Consider the following 21,799-nt stretch of genomic DNA (forward strand, 5'->3'; position numbering starts at 1 on the left):
CTGTTTCACTGGCAACTTTACTACATCCTACCGGTCACTACCCTTTCCAATTTGCCTTTCTCGCACCTTTCGCATGCAACGTCCAACTCTTACACATGCCAGAAGAGATCAGATTGATATATTGATAAAATTGTTATCAGATATCATATTTTTTCTTTACTGTTTGATGACATGGTCACTAACATGTATGTAAAACTTGTTAAACTATGCCTGTTAAGAAACTTGCTAGGATATGAAAGCGTGAGAATTGCACACTTTTATGTACTACAAAAGTGGATAACATTATGATCCTGACCATCACACTGTCTCACTTTTCCGCTGCGTTTCGTTGATACGTTTGATCTGAAATATGCCTCTCCCCTGATTCGTTCTGCCTCTTCTATGCTCATCTGTAAACACTTAAGTTCTGAGCAGGATTTAATCTTATGTATGAACAAAAAGCTTCATTAGATAGTTTTTTCTTAAGATATAGCCTATAGGTTGGACAATAGACTATGTTTAGTAGATCATGGGAGCTTATGGTAGTGCGAGTCAGAGAGAGATGACTATCCAGAAGTGTAGCGTTGGTTTGACCGTCGGCGACTTAAACCACGAGAGTGGTGATGACGCTGGAGCCTCGCCGTGGAGGTAAAGGCAACTGGACGGTCTTCTCCACCTGGCGACCATCAACAACCACCTGGACGGTGATGGTGTCGTAGAGCTGTTGGGGGTCAGCGAGGGTGACGGTAACGTGAGCAGCGTCAGCAGTGCTGGAGGTAATGGTAAGGAGGAGGAGGCAGGGGATATCCGCCTGTACCTCCAGCGTTCCCGTACCGCCGCAGTTCCTCGCAACTGCTGCTCCGCCCGACGCCACTAGAGCTGCGCCCACCGTCTGTGGACAGATACTTCTGTTACAACAGTCTTGCAGCGACATCTTTATGGCTCCTTAAGATAACTGGGAAATATATAGCAATTATCTGTTTATAGTCCATTATATGAAGCATACATACCTTCCTCCCGCCCCATCCCCTCTAGAAAAAAATGAAAACTAAAAACAGAATCACGACCAAAAGCGTTAGAAACTTAGCGGATGGAACTCTGGCTCCTTAAAGAAATTATATGATTTTCATGTCTCCCGCTGGGAAGCAGAGGCCTCGTCCGTGCATGCACATGCATCCGCTGCTCTTGTGTACATGACATTTAATGACTAGCCGTCTGGATATGAGATAAACTTATACCACAGGTTCTCCATCACATCATGTTTATGAGGTCAGGTAGGCCACTGTCAAGGACATAAGGTTTTATGTAGTGACAGAATGCAACTAACTGCTTGTGTGCCAGATGTCTAATGGCTGGGTAATCGGATAGGGAATCACAGTTGTACCATGTAGTATACACAGCTCTACGCCACGATAGATTTAAGAAACTGGGGGTCAACTACACGTCTACCTTATACCTTAATAGACTATACTCGTTATGGGATGAACGGATAAGGGTCAGACCTGTACCACAGTTTTGTGCGTCGAGGGTCAAGATTGACTAAGTCTTGTGGGTTTAGGGTCAAGGTTAACTGACTAAGTTTCGTGAGTCAAGGGTCAAGGTTAACTAAGTTTTGTGTGTCGAGGGTCAAGATTGACTAAGTTTTGTGCATCGAGGGTTGAAGTCAACAGGACGACATTCATTAATGAGTTGCAAAACCATGTGCAGGAGGCATATTTTACTTGCTGATGGCCTATCAGTGGAGGCTTTTCAGTTTTGATTATACACCTCGTGCGAAATCATCTGCCAAATGTCCGATATATATATATATATATATATATATATATATATATATATATATATATATATATATATATGTATGTATATATATATATTCCTGGGGATAGGGGAGAAAGAGTACTTCCTACGTATTTCCTGCGTGTCGTAGAAGGCGACTAAAGGGGTGGAAGCGGGGACGCTGGAAGTCCTCCCCTTTTGCTTTACTTTTCCAAAAGAAGGCACAGAGAAGAGGGCCAAGTGAGGATTCTTCCCTCAACAGAACAGAACTGGCTGGGGGTTAGGGTGTGTGTGTGTGTGTGAGGTGTGTAAAATCTTATTAGGCCGACCTCAGAGCAAACTTTGTTTCCTTGGTTATGAACCATCCTAGCACATTTCATCCCACACCTCACTCACGATCACCGATTAAGGATATTCTTGTAAACTCGTTTAGCAGTAAATAAAGCTCTTATTGTAAGAATAATGGAAGTCATATATTGTTTAAGTTTTTGATAGTCTATATTAAGATTGTAACTTTAAGTTAGCAATAGGAGTTAAAGTGTTAAACTTACGAGACCTGGTATCGTCCATAGCAGGTCCCCTATAAGGTAAGCTTTTGATTGTAAGGGAGAAAGTAGCAATTAAAGTGACAACGAAAATGTATCGTCAAGTGTTGAAAAGTTTAGAATTGAATTAGTGGAATGATTAACCAAGGAAAATGAAATGATTGTCTTGGTAATACAGCAAATGGCATCCTTCATTGCGCAGAACAGAGACAAGGCAGTCAGTGAGTATCCAACAACGATAGAGGCAGTTCGATCACTCCGGCCGGCATAACGTTATCTTCCAAGAATCCAGGTAAGCCATACCTCGCTTTGTTACACAGGATGTCTTTATAAAGTGTGTAAGGTTCGTCACCCTGTAACAGTAATGAACCAATGATATGTCAATGACAGACACTGATAACTTCAATACTAACAGGGCAACAGTAGGGGCCAAGCGCCGGCATAGGCCTAAAAAGAATCTTATGGTGTGTGGACGCAAACAGCGAGTTTGTTCGTAGGACGTAAGCCGGACGCGCTACGCTGCATGTGCATATCGCATGTAAAGCCAACTTGAGCTGGGGAACGTGGGCCGTCGCTGAACATATATCAATCCGGGTCTTCTTAAGCTTACAATCAAAGCTTGTGTTTAAACCAATTATATCTATTTTTAAACTCAACAGACAAGTCAGTGAGGAGACCAGTGTGTGTCTCCGATCACTGACTGACTCCCACTTTCGGCACCAGCCTCTTGCCGGCGTCGGAGTAGGGGTTTGAAATTAGCTAACATTACCTGTGGAACTTTCTGTGGTATCTTCACCGTTCAGTATCTTCCACCGTTCTTCTATGCTGATTACACACAGACTGTCACACGATTGGATTACCGTACACATACAGACTGAATTGACCAGAAGGACATGGCCTGCCGCTGAGCACGGACTGCCTCACGCCCGGATTCCCGTGCAGCTGGCTGGTCTCTACACAGCTAATATTTCAAGGACGTGTGTAACCAGTTGATGTTCCCTTAAGTGAACTTTTAGCACCAGAGACTGAGCAAAGCCGCTAGTCAATATTGTGGTGTGCGGCAGGAATTACAGTGTATTGTTGTCTTGAATGTTGTTTTAAATGCATTTTCCAAAACTATTCCTGTGCACATCAATTCTGTATTGATAGAAGTAGCTCACGTGATTATTCATAGGATATGCCTCTCCCTAAATTTTCTCTTCCACTTTTGAATTATCATTAGCTTGAACCATGGCTTGTGGGCCCCCATAGCAATCTTAATTCATCATCAGCATTGTCAACTAGCAGTTTTCAATTTTCTTGATTTTCTTACCCCCCCCCCCCCCCCATAAAGTGGATAAAAGTGAGTGCTAAAATTACAGAGGTATAAGTTTGTTGAGTATTCCTGGGAGATTTGATGGGAGGGTATTGATTGAGAGGGTGAAGGCATGTACAGAGCATCAGACTGGTGAAGAGCAGTGTGGTTTCAGAAGTGGTAGAGGATGTGTGGATCAGGTGTTTGCTTTGAAGAATGTATGTGAGAAATACTTAGAAAAACAAATCGATTTGTATGTAGCATTTATGGATCTGGAGAAGGCATATGATAGAGTTGATAAAAATGCTCTGTGGAAGGTATTAAGAATATATGGTGGAGGCAAGTTGTTAGAAGCAGTGAAAAGTTTTTATCGAGGATGTAAGGCATGTGTACGTGTAGGAAGAGAGGAAAATGATTGGTTCTCAGTGAATGTCGGTTTGCGGCAGGGGTGTGTGATGTCTCCATGGTTGTTTAATTTGTTTATGGATGGGGTTGTTAGGGAGGTGAATGCAAGAGTTTTGGAAAGAGGAGCAAGTATGCAGTCTGTTGTGGATGAGAGAGCTTGGGAATTGAGTCAGTTGTTGTTCGCTGTTGATACAGATCTGGTGGCTGATTCGTGTGAGAAACTGCAGAAACTGGTGACAGAGTTTGGTAAAGTGTGTGGAAGAAAGTTGAGAGTAAATGTGAATAAGAGCAAGGTTATTAGGTACAGTATGGTTGAGGGACAAGTCAATTGGGAGGTAAGTTTGAATGGAGAAAAACTGGATTAAGTGAAGAGTTTTAGATATCTGGAAGTGAATTTGGCAGCGGATGGAACCATGGAAGCGGAAGTGAATCATAGGGTGGGGGAGGTGGCGAAAGTTCTGGGAGCGTTGAAGAATGTGTGGAAGTCGAGAACATTATCTCAGAAAGCAAAAATGGGCATGTTTGAAGGAATAGTGGTTCCAACAATGTTATATGGTTGCGAGGCGTGGGCTATAGATAGAGTTGTGCGGAGGAGGGTGGATATGCTGGAAATGAGATGTCTGAGGACAATATGTGGTGTGAGGTGGTTTGATCGAGTAAGTAGTGAAAGGGTAAGAGAGATGTGTGGTAATAAAAAGAGTGTGGTTGAGAGAGCAGAAGAGGGTGTTTTAGAATGGTTTGGTCACATGGAGAGAATGAGTGAGGAAAGATTGACCAAGAAGATATATGTGTCAGAGGTGGAGGGAACGAGGAGAAGTGGGAAACCAAATTGGAGGTGGAAAGACTGAGTGAAAAAGATTTTGAGTGATCGGGGCCTGAACATGTTGGAGGGTGAAAGGCGTGCAAGGAATAGAGTGAATTGGAACGATGTGGTATACCGGGGTCGACGTGCTGTCAATGGATTGAACCAGGGCATGTGAAGCGTCTGGGGTAGACCATGGAAAGTTGTGTGGGGCCTGGATGTGGAAAGGGAGCTGTGGTTTCGGTGCATTATTATATGACAGCTAGAGACTGAGTGTGAAAGAATGTGGCCTTTGTTGTCTTTTCCTAGCGCTACCTCGCACACATGAGGGGGGAGGGGGTTATTTCATGTGTGGCGGGGTGGCGATGGGAATGAAAAGAGGCAGACAGTATGAATTATGTACATGTGTATATATGTATATGTCTGTGTGTGTATATATATGTATACGTTGAGATGTATAGGTATGTATATTTGCGTGTGTGGACGTGTATGTATATATATGTGTATGTGGGTGGGTTGGGCCATTCTTTCGTCTATTTCCTTCCGCTACCTCGCTAACGCGGGAGACAGCGACAAAAGAGGGAACAGAGAAGGGGTCCAGGTGGGGATGTTCCCTCAGGGGCCCAGTCCTCTGTTCTCAACGCTACCTCGCTAATGCGAGAAATGGCGAATATAATGAATGAATGAATGAATATATATATATATATATATATATATATATATATATATATATATATATATATATATATATATATATATATATATATATATATATATATTATCCCTGGGGATAGGGGATTAAGAATACTTCCCACGTATTCCCTGCGTGTCGTAGAAGGCGACTAAAAGGGGAGGGAGCGGGGGGCTGGAAATCCTCCCCTCTCGGTTTTTTTTCAATTTTCCAAAAGAAGGAACAGAGAATTAGGCCAGGTGAGGGTATTCCCTCAAAGGCCCAGTCCTCTGTTCTTAACGCTACCTCGCTAATGCGGGAAATGGCGAATAGTTTGAAAGAAAGAAAAAATATATATATATGTTTGTGTGTGTGTGTGTGTGTGTGTGTGTGTGTGTGTGTGTGTGTGTGTGAATGCGTGCGTGTGTGTGTGTGTGTGTGTTTGTGTGTGTGTGTGTGTGTGTGTATGTGTGTGTATGTGCATGCGTGCGTGTTTGTGTGTGTGTGTGTGTGTGTGTGTGTGTGTGTGTGATTAGTAGCTGTGTGTTACTGGGACAGTTTTATACTCCTGTTGCCCCGTCTCTCATCTTTGTATAAATGTATCATATCTTTATTCCTATATATCTTTACACACACACACACACACACACACACACACACACACACACACACACACACACACCTTATCCTGTGCCTGTGTGTGTGTGTGACTGATTTTTCCTACCTTGGAAGGGTGGTGGCAGACAACATGAAGGTCGCTGGTCTGCGTGATCACTTCGACGTCGGGGTCAGCAGCGAAGGCACGGGTCCTGGCTAGGTCAGAGCCCGGCAGTACAGCGTAGGCCACAGACACATCCTTTGGGGTGGGCCCGTGATCCATCCAGGCCCTGGTAAGTAGCCGCCACTGTATTACTGGTCGTAGGTGAGTAACTTGTGGTATGATTTTACAAGGTAGGAGTTCATGTGTGTTGTGATTCCGTCTTGTAACTTAATCTGTGTGCTTGTGTTTAACATGTCTCTGTCCAGCTCACTTGTGCTTGTGTTTACCATGTCTCTGTCCAGCTGGGTTGTGTTTCCGTTTACCATGTCACTGTTCAGCTGACTTGTGCTTGTGTTTAACATGTCACTGTCCAGCTCACTTGTGCTTGTGTTTAACATGTCACTGTCCAGCTCACTTGTGCTTGTGTTTAACATGTCACTGTCCAGCTCACTTGTGCTTGTGTTTAACATGTCACTGTCCACCTCACTTGTGCTTGTGTTTAACATGTCACTGTCCAGCTCACTTGTGCTTGTGTTTAACATGTCACTGTCCAGCTCACTTGTGCTTGTGTTTAACATGTCACTGTCCACCTCACTTGTGCTTGTGTTTAACATGTCTCTGTCCAGCGCACTTGTGCTTGTGTTTAACATGTCACTGTCCACCTCACTTGTGCTTGTGTTTAACATGTCACTGTCCAGCGCACTTGTGCTTGTGTTTAACATGTCACTGTCCACCTCACTTGTGCTTGTGTTTAACATGTCACTGTCCACCTCACTTGTGCTTGTGTTTAAGATGTCTCTGTCCACCTGACTTGTGTTCGACACGTGTCTCTCCAACTGAGCATTAACACACCTCAACACCGGAGTGGAGACTTTAGCTACCATTTGGACACCACCAGTAGAAAGTGTTCATCCGAGAGGGAATCCTAATACAGATCTGTTTGGTCATTTACCAGTATTTCCCAGCTGTAAAGTGCCCTATGATGACTGTGCATTGTATGTAAACATAATTGTTAAATGAAGGACTACGCTTCTTCCTTAATCATCATCTGTGAAGATAATTACTCCAACGGTCTTTGAAATCTATCACAATCGCCGTGGCTAAAATGAAGGTGACGTTGACGGAGAACAATGCAATATCTCCTGTAATACAACCCGGAGATAATACAACCCGGAACTTACGTGAAGATATCCATACTTTTCGATCCGTGGGTTCGACTCTCAGCCGAAGTGTAGAGGTACTCGTCTCCTTTGAGGAACACGTAACCAACGCTGCCGTGGTGGAGCCAGGCAGGGCGGTCCTCCTGGTGGCTGGTGAGTTGATCCAAGTTCACCTCGCTGCCGTCCTCAGTCCCCACCACGTACGAGCCGCGGTAACTGACCTGCGTGTTTGAATGATGAGGTCAATGCTGGAACACTGAACTACAACTGATGACGGCCAATGCGCCCCCAAGAACAAACATCCTGAAGAGAAGTACAATCGTTTGTTCCTGGCGCTACCTTCCTAAAGTGAAGCAAAAGAAAAGCTGAGTGGTACTACAAGATCATGGCAACCCTTAAACCTTTGTTAAAAAGAGAATAGGAATATTGTGATGAAAAGTGTTCTCGGACACAAGAGAAGATGTGAAACCCTCACTGCCGCTGTCTAGGGTCAAAATCCTCTGGAGTAAGGAGACCCTACAATCCGTTTGAGTTTAGAAAAACCTTAACGTTCACCTTAAAAAGCCTCGTCTTCAACTAGGCTCTTTTATGTCAACCTAATATCAGAAGTGATATCTACATTCCCATGTGTGTACTTGCAAAATTTCAGGCATCCAGCGATATGTGCTGAAATACCAACTATAACTAGCTAACAGAAGACGACTGAAACGTCCTGTGAAATTAGGTAATGAGTTTGTGAAATCTAAACACAGAACCGTGACCTGTGTGACGTGCAAGTGCCAAGGTGGTGTTGACACTCTCCCCAGTGGCATCCTGAGGTGTCAGGGTGACATTACCTGTGCCAAGGTGGTGGTGACACTCTCCCCAGTGGCATCCTGAGGTGTCAGGGTGACATTACCTGTGCCAAGGTGGTGGTGACACTCTCCCCAGTGGCATCCTGAGGTGTCAGGGTGACATTACCTGTGCCAAGGTGGTGGTGACACTCTCCCCAGTGGCATCCTGAGGTGGGAGGGTAATGTCCGAGCCCAAGGGGACGATGACATCGTCGAAGAAGAACCAGGTCTTGAGGTAGGTGAGGGCGACGTGGGGCCGACGGAACGACATCGCAGCTGCCCCTATGTTACCGTCCGTCACCCCTCCGACGAAGGAGACGTTGTTGAAGAACCTCTCCGACCAGTAGGTACTGGAGTGGTACTGGAGGCCGACCACAGATAGAATATGATCTGGGACTGATAAGGTGTATGCTAATATATCCTTCAGTATATCATTTTGAAATAGAAACGGATATACTACACTAACAACAGATATATGCTAGGACTGTATGTATACTTGGAGAGTGATATATTGACCTAGGCAGTGTGTATGGCTTGCTCTGTTATTGGGTATATGTATGATGTTCCCTGACCTGGGGTATATATGTGGTGTGCTCTGACCTTGGGTATATGTATGGCTTGCTCTGACCTGGGGTATATGTATGGTGTGCTCTGACCTGGGGTATATGTGGTATGCTCTGACCTGGGGTATATGTATGGTGTGCTCTGACCTGGGGTATATGTATAGTGTGCTCTGACCTGGGGTATATGTGGTATGCTCTGACCTGGGGTATATATGGTGTGCTCTGACCTGGGGTATATATGTGGTGTGCTCTGACCTGGGGTATATATGTGGTGTGCTCTGACCTTGGGGTATATATGTGGTGTGCTCTGCCCTGGAGTATATGTATGTGTGCTCTGACCTTGTGAGTGTGGTATGTTCTAACCTTGGGAACATCTTTGGTGTAGAGGTTGGTGACGCCAGGTACTTTGGCCCAGTCATACACCATGAACACCTCCTGACCTGGTGACCCGTACTCCTTGCTGTCCATCAGCAACGTCAGGAAACCATCAGCCTAACATGAAGTGAAAGGCAAAGAGAATATATGAATATGTGAAGGAATATATATATATATATATATATATATATATATATATATATATATATATATATATATATATATATATATATATATATATATATATATATATATATATATATTGGGAGGTGAGTTTGAATGGAGAAAAACTGGAGGAAGTGAAGTGTTTTAGATATCTGGGAGTGGATCTGTCAGCGGATGGAACCATGGAAGCGGAAGTGGATCATAGGGTGGGGGAGGGGGCGAAAATTTTGGGAGCCTTGAAAAATGTGTGGAAGTCGAGAACATTATCTCGGAAAGCAAAAATGGGTATGTTTGAGGGAATAGTGGTTCCAACAATGCTGTATGGTTGCGAGGCGTGGGCTATGGATAGAGATGTGCGCAGGAGGATGGATGTGCTGGAAATGAGATGTTTGAGGACAATGTGTGGTGTGAGGTGGTTTGATCGAGTAAGTAACGTAAGGGTAAGAGAGATGTGTGGAAATAAAAAGAGCGTGGTTGAGAGAGCAGAAGAGGGTGTTTTGAAATGGTTTGGGCACATGGAGAGAATGAGTGAGGAGAGATTGACCAAGAGGATATATGTGTCGGAGGTGGAGGGAACGAGGAGAAGAGGGAGACCAAATTGGAGGTGGAAAGATGGAGTGAAAAAGATTTTGTGTGATCGGGGCCTGAACATGCAGGAGGGTGAAAGGAGGGCAAGAAATAGAGTAAATTGGAGTCATGTGGTATACAGGGGTTGACGTGCTGTCAGTGGATTGAAGCAAGGCATGTGAAGCGTCTGGGGTAAACCATGGAAAGCTGTGTAGGTATGTATATTTGCGTGTGTGGACGTGTGTATGTACATGTGTATGGGGGGGGGGGGGGTTGGGCCATTTCTTTCGTCTGTTTCCTTGCGCTACCTCGCAAACGCGGGAGACAGCGACAAAGTATAAAAAAAAAAAAAAAAATATATATATTCATCATCTTGGAGACAAATGAGATTGTAGGTGGAGGGAAGACAATTAGTAATGAGAGAACTTTATTGTTCTAACTCTTCGACCCTGGAGGCCTGGATGTGGATAGAGAGCTGTGGTTTCGGTACGTTAGATACGACAGCTCTCTAGAGACTGAGTGTGAAAGAATGCTGCATTTCTTCTGTCCATGCACTACCTCGCCATACATGATCGCCGTTTTCTGCGTTAGGGAGGTAGCGCAAAGAACAAACAAGCAAAGTCCGTATCCTTCACATCTATTCTCTAACTGTCTTGTGCAGTGCACCGAAACCACAGCTCCCTATTCACAACTAGGCCCCACAGACCTTTCTATGGTTTACCCTGGACGCTTTACATGCCCTGGTTCACTCCAATGATATCGTTCCAATTCAGTCTATCCCGGACACGCCTTTCACCCTCCTGCTTGTTCAGGCCTTGCTCGCTCAAATTCTGTTTTCACTCCATCCTTCCATCTTTAATTTGGTATCCCATTCTTCTTCTCCCCTTCATTTCTGACTCATATATCCTCTCTGTCACCCTTTCCTCACTCATTGTCTCCATATGTCCGACCCATTTTTTTCTCTAGACAACCCAGTCTTGGGCTAATCAGCCCTCCTGCTGTCTGTCTTTCACATGTAAACTCATGTAAACCCCACTCTTTTTATTCCCATATATCTCTTACCCTTTAATTACTTACTCGATCAAACGACCTCGCACCACATACTGTCCTGTAATATTTAATTTCCAACGCAGTTACCCCTCTCAGCACAGTCTTATCTGTAGCCCATGCCTCGCATTCATATAATAACGTTGGAACTTTTATATCTTTAGACATGCCCATCCCCGCTATATAACGATCTCATTTTCCAAGCATTCTTCAGTGCTCCCAGAACCTTTTCCCCCTCGCTCAGGTTATCATTCACTTCTGCTTCCATAGTTCCATTCAGTCTCACCCCAACTAACTTGTCCCTCAGTCCTGTTAAACCTAATAATCTTACTATTACTCACGGTCACCCTAAACTTCCTTCTTTCTCACACTTCAAAAATCAGTCACCAGCTTCTTGAGTCTAACTAGAATTCGCCACAAGTGCTGCAAAATCAGCAAACAACAACTGACTCAATTTTCAGGCCCTCTCATCTACCACAGACTGCATACTCGCCCCTCTCTCCAAGACTATTGCACTTACCTCCCTCATTACCCCATCCATCAACAAACTGAACAACCATGGTGACATCACACACCCCTACCGCAGATAAACCTTCACTTGGAACCATTCATTCTCCTCTCTTCTTACTCGTACACACGTCTTACACCCTTAAAAATCTCACTGCTTCTAGCGGCTATCCACCCACTAACACACACACACACACTGTATATTCTTAAAACCTTCCACAAGGCATCTCTATCAACCCTATCATATGCTTTCTCCAGATCCATTAATACCCCATATATATCCATCTGTTTTTCTGAGTATTTCTCATATGCATTCCTGAAACGAAACACCTGATCCACACATCCTCTACTACTTCTAAAACCACACTGCTCCTCCCGAGTCTGATGCTTTGCACATGCTTTCACCCTCTCAGTCAATACCCTCCCATACAACTTACAAAGTATATTCAACAAACTTTATTCCCTTTGCCCTTATACAATGGCACTATACATGTATACCGCCAATCCTCAGGCACTTCACTATGATCCATACAAACAATAGATTTCATTACAAACCAAACAACAACACAGTTACCCCTTTCCTTGGCAAAGTCTACTGTAATACCATCCACTCCAGCTGCCTTGCCACATTCCATGTTACACAGGGCTTTCACAACCTCTTCTCTCTTCAAACCACTCTCCATGAGTGTCTCACTTCGCACACCACCCCGACCCAAACACCATACGTCTGCCAATCTATCATAAATCCTTCAAAATGCTCACCCCATCTCCTGACTTCATCACTACCTGTTTTCACTTCCCCTATTGCCCCCTTCACCGAGTTTCCTATCTCTCCTCTTGCTTTTCACACATTATTTAAACTCCTTTCCAAGCCCCTTATCCTCCCTAAACTTTACTGATACTCACTCAGCTTAACTCTCACTTGCCCTCTCATTTGATCAGTGCACCATCCTCTTGACCTCCTGCCGCTTTCTCTTACACATCCCGAATCACTTGCACTCCTCCTCTGCAAGTACCGTCCAATCGCCTCTCTTTTTTCTGCTTCACTATCCTTTCTAATATGCTCATTTCCCACCTTTTGCATATCACATTCAACTCTTGCACGAGCCATCACTGCTTCCCTGAATACCTCCCATTCCTCACCTACTCCCCTTGATTCATTAACTTCTGCCTTTTGTCATTCTAAACTCAATCTCTCCTGGTATTTCTTCAAACGTCTCTTTTCCAGGCTCAGTTACTCTCACCACTCTCTTTTCACCGAAAAACTCTACAAATCCTCACCACCACAAGATAATGACCAGACATCCCACCAGGTGCCAAATTTACCACATTTACAGCCAAAAGTCTCTTTTTTACATTGCTTTGAATTGAAATGTAATGCAATAATGCCCACTGACCATCTTTCCTACTCAACCACGTATACATGTGTATATCCCTCTTTTTAAAGCAGGTATTTCCAATCACCAGTCCTTTATCAGCACACAGCTCCACAAACTGTTCACCATTTCCATTCGTAACTCATTACCCCATGCCTCCCTGTTATTTCCACAAGTGCCACATTGCTCAGCTTCACATTGAAATCACCCGGTCTCTTACATCAGAACTGCTGACACGCTTATTCAATTGCTCCCAAGACACTTGCCTCTCATGATCTTTCTTCTCATGGCCCGGTGCATAAGTACTAATAATCAACCCTTTCTCACCATCCACTTTCATTTCTACCCGGATCAACGTAGAATTTACTTCTTTACACTCTCTCTCACTCTCCCACAACTCCTTCTTCAGGAATAGTGATACTCCTTCCTTTGCTCTTGTCCTCTCACCAACCCCTCATTTTACTCCTTAAACGCTTCCAAACCATTCTTAACCTTTATCCTTGAGCTTTGTTTCACTCACAGCCAGAACATCCAGGTTTCTTTCCCCAAACATGCTACTTATCTCTTCTTTCTTCTCATCTTGGTTACATCCACACACAATCTGAGCCTTCGAGGAGGATGACCTCTCCCCTCTTGACTCCTTCTTCTGTTTCCTCTTATAGGAATTGAAATACAAGAATGGGGGGGGGGTTGCTGTTCCCCACTCCGGCTTCTTATAGTCTCACCTTCAACGACATGGAGGGAATGTGCAGGGAGAATTCGTTCTCCCCCTACCCCGGCGATATATATATATATATATATATATATATATATATATATATATATATATATATATATATATATATATATATATATATATATATATGAATTTGTATCCTTGAAGACTGCATACTATTAAGTCTGACCTCTGCATTACAGTCAAGCTTTCCCTTCGGGTATTACCTGGAAGAAGCCATTGATATTCAGGCCACTGCTCCAAGTCTCCTGCCTTGCTGTGCGGTTCGAGAGGACCCTTAAACTGGCCATGTAGTCCCTCCTCTGGTGCACCATCAGATCAGAACTGCAGACAGAGCAATCTCCGTGAGGGAAGAGGAACTGATGGGGACAGGGAATGTATGGGGAAAACACTCGGAATGGGGATTGATGGCTCGAAAAAACTGCGAGGTTTGTGATGTACAAAAATCTCTGAAGAACTTCATAGTCTCTCTCTCTCTCTCTCTCTCTCTCTCTCTCTCTCTCTCTCTCTCTCTCTCTCTCTCTCTCTCTCTCTCTCTCTCTCTCTCTCTCTCTCTCTGTAATTTATCACTCTTCCTTCATACCATCATCCACATCCTTTTCTTATGATAGTGATACAGCGCTGGTGGCTGATTCATGTGAGAAACTGCAGAAGCTGGTGACTGAGTTTGGTAAAGTGTGTGAAAGAAGAAAGTCAAGAGTAAATGTGAAAAAGAGCAAGGTTATTAGGTACAGTAGGGTTGAGGGTCAAGTCAATTGGGAGGTGAGTTTGAATGGAGAAAAACTGGAGGAAGTGAAGTGTTTTAGATATCTGGGAGTGGATCTGGCAGCGGATGGAACCATGGAAGCGGAAGTGGATCATAGGGTGGGGGAGGGGGCGAAAATTCTGGGAGCCTTGAAGAATGTGTGGAAGTCGAGAACATTATCTCGGAAAGCAAAAATGGGTATGTTTGAAGGAATAGTGGTTCCAACAATGTTGTATGGTTGCGAGGCGTGGGCTATGGATAGAGTGGTGCGCAGGAGGATGGATGTGCTGGAAATGAGATGTTTGAGGACAATGTGTGGTGTGAGGTGGTTTGATCGAGTAAGTAACGTAAGGGTAAGAGAGATGTGTGGAAATAAAAAGAGCGTGGTTGAGAGAGCAGAAGAGGGTGTTTTGAAATGGTTTTGGCACATGGAGAGAATGAGTGAGGAAAGATTGACCAAGAGGATATATGTGTCGGAGGTGGAGGGAACGAGGAGAAGAGGGAGACCAAATTGGAGGTGGAAAGATGGAGTGAAAAAGATTTTGTGTGATCGGGGCCTGAACATGCAGGAGGGTGAAAGGAGGGCAAGGAATAGAGTGAATTGGAGCGATGTGGTATACCGGGGTTGACGTGCTGTCAGTGGATTGAATCAGGGCATGTGAAGCGTCTGGGGTAAACCATGGAAAGCTGTGTAGGTATGTATATTTGCGTGTGTGGACGTATGTATATACATGTGTATGGGGGTGGGTTGGGCCATTTCTTTCGTCTGTTTCCTTGCGCTACCTCGCAAACGCGGGAGACAGCGACAAAGCAAAAAAAAAAAAAAAATATATATATATATATATAAATATATATATATATATATATATATATATATATATATATATATATATATATAAAATATATATATACAAATGGATTTGTATGTAGCATTTATGGATCTGGAGAAGGCATATGATAGAGTTGATAGAGATGCTCTGTGGAAGGTATTAAGAATATATGGTGTGGGAGGCAAGTTGTTAGAAGCAGTGAAAAGTTTTTATCGAGGATGTAAGGCATGTGTACGTGTAGGAAGAGAGGAAAGTGATTGGTTCTCAGTGAATGTAGGTTTGCGGCAGGGGTGTATGATGTCTCTATGGTTGTTTAATTTGTTTATGGATGGGGTTGTTAGGGAGGTGAATGCAAGAGTTTTGGAAAGAGGGGCAAGTATGAAGTCTGTTGGGGATGAGAGAGCTTGGGAAGTGAGTCAGTTGTTCGCTGATGATACAGCGCTGGTGGCTGATTCATGTGAGAAACTGCAGAAGCTGGTGACTGAGTTTGGTAAAGTGTGTGAAAGAAGAAAGTTAAGAGTAAATGTGAATAAGAGCAAGGTTATTAGATACAGTAGGGTTGAGGGTCAATTCAATTGGGAGGTGAGTTTGAATGGGGAAAAACTGGAGGAAGTGAAGTGTTTTAGATATCTGGGAGTGGATCTGGCAGCGGATGGAACCATGGAAGCGGAAGTGGATCATAGGGTGGGGGAGGGGGCGAAAATTCTGGGAGCCTTGAAGAATGTGTGGAAGTCGAGAACATTATCTCGGAAAGCAAAAATGGGTATGTTTGAAGGAATAGTGGTTCCAACAATGTTGTATGGTTGCGAGGCGTGGACTATGGATAGAGTTGTGCGCAGGAGGATGGATGTGCTGGAAATGAGATGTTTGAGGACAATGTGTGGTGTGAGGTGGTTTGATCGAGTAAGGAACGTAAGGGTAAGAGAGATGTGTGGAAATAAAAAGAGCGTGGTTGAGAGAGCAGAAGAGGGTGTTTTGAAATGGTTTGGTCACATGGAGAGAATGAGTGAGGAAAGATTGACCAAGAGGGTATATGTGTCGGAGGTGGAGGGAACGAGGAGAAGAGGGAGACCAAATTGGAGGTGGAAAGATGGAGTGAAAAAGATTTTGTGTGATCGGGGCCTGAACATGCAGGAGGGTGAAAGGAGGGCAAGGAATAGAGTGAACTGGAACGATATAGTATACCGGGGTTGACGTACTATCAATGGATTGAACCAGGGCATATGAAGTGTCTGGGGTAAACCATGAAAAGTTCTGTGGGGCCTGGATGTGGAAAGGGAGCTGTGGTTTCGGTGCATTACAAATGACAGCTGGAGACTTAAGTGTGAACGAATGTGCCTTTGGTTGTTTTTCTTAGCGCTACCTTGCGCGCACGCAGGGGAGGGGGTTGTCATTTTCATGTGTGGCGGGGTGGCGGTGAGAATGGATGAAGGCAGCATGTATGAATGTGTACATGTGTATATATGCATATGCTGTGTATGTATATGTATGTATACGTTGAAATGTATAGGTATGTATATGTGCGAGTGTGGGCATTTAAGCGTATACATGTGTATGTGGGTGAGCCAAAGTATAATAAATTAAATCAAATGAATATATATATATATATATATATATATATATATATATATATATATATATATATATATATATATATATATATATGTATATATATATATGTATGTATATCATCTATTTATATCTGTCATACTTTGTCGCTGTCTCCCGCTTAGAGAGGAAGTGCAAAGAAGCAGACGAAAAATGGCCCAACCCAACCACATGCACATGTATATATATATATATATATATATATATATATATATATATATATATATATATATATATATATATATATATATATATATATATGTATATATATATATATATATATATATATATATATATATATATATATATATATATGTATATGTGCACGTCCACACCCGCGCATATACATACCTATACATTTTCACGTATATATATATATATATATATATATATATATATATATATATATATATATATATATATTATCCCTGGGGATAGGGGATTAAGATTACTTCTCACGTATTCCCTGCGTGTCGTAGAAGGCGACTAAAAGGGGAGCGAGCGGGGGGCTGGAAATCCTCCCCTCTCGTTTTTTTTTTTTTTTTATTTTCCAAAAGAAGGAACAGAGGGGGCCAGGTGAGGATATTCCAAAAAAGGCCCAGTCCTCTGTTCCTAAAGCTACCTCGCTAACGCGGGAAATGGTGAATAGTTTAAAAGAAAAGATATATATATATATATATATATATATATATATATATATATATATATATATATATATATATATATATATATATATATATATATAAATATATACGGGAGCGGGGGAGCTAGAAACCCTCCCCTCCTTGTATTTTAACTTCCTAAAATTGGAAACAGAAGAAGGAGTCACGCGGGGAATGCTCATCTTCCTCGAAGGCTCAGATTGGGGTGTCTAAATAAGTGTGGATGTAACCAAGATGAGAAAAAAGGAGAGATAGGTAGTATGTTTGAGGAAAGGAACCTGGATGTTTTGGCTCTGACTGAAACGAAGCTCAAGGGTAAAGGGGAAGAGTGCTTTGGAAATGTCTTGGGAGTAAAGTCAGGGGTTTGTGAAAGGGCGAGAACAAGGGAAGGAGTAGCACTACTCCTGAAACAGGAGTGATGGGAGTATGTGATAGAGTATAAGAAAGTAAACTGTAGATTGATATGGGTAAAACTGAAAGTAGATGGAGAGAGATGGGTGATTATTGGTGCATATGCACCTGGGCATGAGAAGAAATATCATGAGAGGCTAGTGTTTTGGGAGCAGCTGAGTGAGTGTGTTAGTAGTTTTGATGCACGAGACCGGGTTATAGTGATGGGTGATTTGAATGCAAAGGTAAGTAATGTGGCAGTTGAGAGAAGAATTGGTGTACATGGGGTGTTCAGTGTTGTAAATGGAAATGGTGAAGAGCTTGTAGATTTATGTGATGAAAAAGAACTGGTGATTGGAAATACCTGGATTAAAAAGAGATATATGCATAAGTATACGTATGTGAGTAGGAGAGATGGCCAGAGAGCGTTATTGGATTACGTGTTAATTGATAGGCGCGCGAAAGAGAGACTTTTGCATGTTAATTTGCTGAGAGGTGCAACTGGAGGGATGTCCGATTATTATCTTGTGGAGGTGAAGGTGAAGATTTGTAGAGGTTTTCAGAAAAGAAGAGAGAATGTTGGGGTGAAGAGAGTGGAGAGAGTAAGTGAGCTTGGGAAGGACACTTGTGTGAGGAAATACCAGGAGAGACTGAGTACAAAATGGAAAAAGGTGAGAACAAAGGAGGTAAGGGGAGTGGGGGAGGAATGGGATGTATTTAGGGAGGCAGTGATGGCTTGCGCAAAAGATGCTTGTGGCATGAGAAGCGTGGGAGGTGGGCAGATTAGAAAGGGTAGTGATTGGTGGGATGAAGAAGTAAGATTGTTAGTGAAAGAGAAGAGAGAGGCATTTGGATGATTTTTGCAGGGAAATAGTGCAAATGACTGGGAGATATATGAAAGAAAGAGGCAGGAGGTCAAGAGAAAGGTACAAGAGGTGAAAAAGAGAGCAAATGAGAGTTGGGGTGAGAGAGTATCATGAGATTTGAGGGAGAATAAAAAGATGTTATGGAAGGAGGTTAATAAAGTGCGTAAGACAAGGGAAAAATTGGGAACTTCAGTGAAGGGGGCTAATTGGGAGGTGATAACAAGTAGTGGTGATGTGAGGAGATGGAGTGAGTATTTTGTAGGTTTGTTGAATGTATTTGATGACAGAATAGAAGATATAGGGTGTTTTGGTCGAGGTGGTGTGCAAAGTGAGAGGATTAGGGAAAATGATTTGGTAAACAGAGAAGAGGTAGTAAAAGCCTTGCGGAAGATGAAAGCCGGCAAGGCAGCGGGTTTGGACGGTATTGCAGTGGAATTTATTAAAAAAGAGGTTGACTGTATTGTTGACTGGTTGGTAAGGTTATTTATGTATGTATGACTCATGGTGAGGTGCCTGAGGATTGGTGAAATGCTTGCATAGTGCCGTTGTACAAAGGCAAAAGGGATAAAAGTGAGTGCTCAAATTACAGAGGTATAAGTTTGTTGAGTATTCCTGGTAAATTATATGGGAGGGTATTGATTGAGAGGGTGAAGGCATGTACAGAGCAGCAGATTGGGGAAGAGCTATGTGGTTTCAGAAGTGATAGAGGATGTGTGGATCAGGTGTTTGCTTTGAAGTATGTATATGAGAAGTACTTAGAAAAGCAAATGGATTTGTACGTAGCATTTATGGATCTGGAGAAGGCATATGATAGAGTTGATAGAGATGCTTTGTGGAAGGTATTAAGAATACATGGTGTGGGAGGCAAGTTGTTAGAAGCAGTGAAAAGCTTTTATCGAGGATGTAAGGCATGTGTACGTTTAGGAAGAGAGGAAAGTGATTGGTTTTCAGTGAATGTTGGTTTGCGGCAGGGGTGCGTGATGTCTCCATGGTTGTTTAATTTGTTTATGGATGGGGTTGTTAGGGAGGTGAATGCAAGAGTTTTGGAAAGAGGGGCAAGTATGCAGTCTGTTGTGGATGAGAGAGCTTGGCAAGTGAGTCAATTGTTTTTCGCTGACGATACAGCGCTGGTGGCTGATTCGGGTGAGAAATTGCAGAAGCTGGTAACTGAGTTTGGTAAAGTGTGTGAAAGAAGAAAGCTGAGAGTAAATGTGAATAAGAGCAAGGTTATTAGGTACAGTAGGGTTGAGGGACAGGTCAATTGGGGGGTAAATTTGAATAGAGAAAAACTGGAGGAAGTAAAGTGTTTTAGATATCTGGGAGTGGATTTGGCAGCGGATGGAAACATGGAAACGGAAGTGCGTGACAGGGTGGGGGAGGGGGCGAAAGTTCTAGGAGAGTTGAAAAATGTTTGAAGGAATAGTGGTTTCAGCAATGTTATATGGTTGTGAGGCGTGGGCTAAAGATAGAGTTGTGCAGAAGAGGGTGGATGTGCTGGAAATGAGATGTTTGAGGACAATATGTGGTGTGAGGTGATTTGATCGAGTAAGTAATGAAAGGATAAGAGCGATGTGTGGTAATAGAAAGAGTGTGGTTGAGAAAGCAGAAGAGGGTGTTTTGAAGTGGCTTGGTCACATGGAGAGAATGAGTGAGGAAAGATTGACAAAGAGGATATATGTGTCAAAGGTGGAGGGATCGAGGAGAGGTGGGTAACCAAATTGGAGGTGGAAAGATGGAGTGAAAAACATTTTGAGTAATCGGGGCCTGAACATGCAGGAGGGTGAAAGGCGTGCAAGGAATAGAGTGAATTGGAACGATGTGGTATACCGGGGTCGACGTGCTGTCAATGGATTGAACCAGGGCATGTGAAGCGTCAGGGGTAAACCATGGAAAGTTTTGTGGATGTCTCCATTGTTGTTTAATTTGTTTATGGATGGGGTTGTTAGGGAGGTGAATGCAAGAGTTTTGGAAAGGGGGCAAGTATGCAGTCTGTTATGGATGAGTGTGCTTGGGAAGTGAGTCAGTTGTCGTTCGCTGATGATACAGCGCTGGTGGCCGATTCATGTGAGAAACTGCAAAGGCTGGTGACTGAGTTTGGTAAAGTGTGTGAAAGAAGAAAGTTGAGAGTAAATGTGAATAAGAGCAAGGCTATTAGGTACAGTAGGGTTGAGGGTCAAGTCGATTGGGAGATAAGTTTGAATGGAGAAAAACTGGAGGAAGTGAAGTGCTTTAGATATCTGGGAGTGGATTTGGCAGCGGATGGATCCATGGAAGCGGAAGTGAATCATAGGGTGGGGGAGGGGGCGAAAATTCTGGGAGCGTTGAAGAATGTGTGGAAGTCGAGAACATTTCCTCGGAAACCATAATGGGTATGTTTGAAGGAATAGTGGTTCCAACAATGTTGTATGGTTGCGAGGCGTGGGCTATGGATAGAGTTGTGCGCAGGAGGGTGGATGTGCTGGAAATGAGATGTTTGGGGACAATATGTAGTGTGAGTTGGTTTGATCGAGTAAGTAATGTAAGGGTAAGAGAGATTTGTGGTAACGAAAAGAGTGTGGTAGAGAGAGCAGAAGAGGGTATTTTGAAATGGTTTGGTCACATGGAGAGAATGAGTGAGGAAAGATTGACCAAGAGGATATATGTGTCAGAGGTGTAGGGAACGAGGAGAAGTGGGAGACCAAATTGGAGGTGGAAAGATGGAGTGAAAAAGATTTTGAGTGATCGGGGCCTGAACATGCAGGAGGGTGAAAGGCGTGCAAGGAATAGAGTGAATTGGAACGATGTGGTATACCGGGGTCGACGTGCTGTCAATGGATTGAACCAGGGCATTTGAAGCGTCTGGGGTAAACAATGGAAAGTTCTCTAGGGCCTGGATGCGGAAAAGCAGCTGTGGTTTCGGTGCATTATTACCTGACAGCTAGAGTGAGTGTGAACGAATGGGGCCTTTGTTGTCTTTTCGTAGCGCTACCTCGCACACATGAGGGGGGAGGGGGATGTTATTCCATGTGTGGCGAGGTGGCGATGGGAATAAATAAAGGCAGACAGTATGACTTATGTACATGTGTATATATGTATATGTCTGTGTGTGTATATATATGTATACACTGAAATGTATAGGTATGCATATTTTGCGTGTGT

At 43.3% G+C, this 21,799-nt stretch overlaps 1 protein-coding gene across 1 annotated transcript in view; it reads right to left on the reverse strand.

The window, feature by feature from the left end:
* Positions 1-244: 244 nt before the first annotated feature.
* Positions 245-21,799, reverse strand: part of LOC139759023 (chondroitinase-AC-like) — a 40,623-nt gene continuing 19,068 nt past the window's right edge. Inside the window, exons 10-15 of the mRNA XM_071680917.1 lie at positions 13,767-13,884; positions 9,151-9,279; positions 8,352-8,585; positions 7,413-7,612; positions 6,196-6,358; positions 245-871 (exon numbers count right to left, since the gene is read on the reverse strand). Coding sequence (XP_071537018.1) covers positions 584-871; positions 6,196-6,358; positions 7,413-7,612; positions 8,352-8,585; positions 9,151-9,279; positions 13,767-13,884 — 1,132 coding nt within the window. The 3' untranslated portion in view covers positions 245-583. The remainder of the gene's footprint in view (positions 872-6,195; positions 6,359-7,412; positions 7,613-8,351; positions 8,586-9,150; positions 9,280-13,766; positions 13,885-21,799) is intronic.

This window comes from Panulirus ornatus, chromosome 32 (genome assembly GCF_036320965.1).
Source record: "Panulirus ornatus isolate Po-2019 chromosome 32, ASM3632096v1, whole genome shotgun sequence".
NCBI classification, from domain to species: domain Eukaryota; kingdom Metazoa; phylum Arthropoda; class Malacostraca; order Decapoda; family Palinuridae; genus Panulirus; species Panulirus ornatus.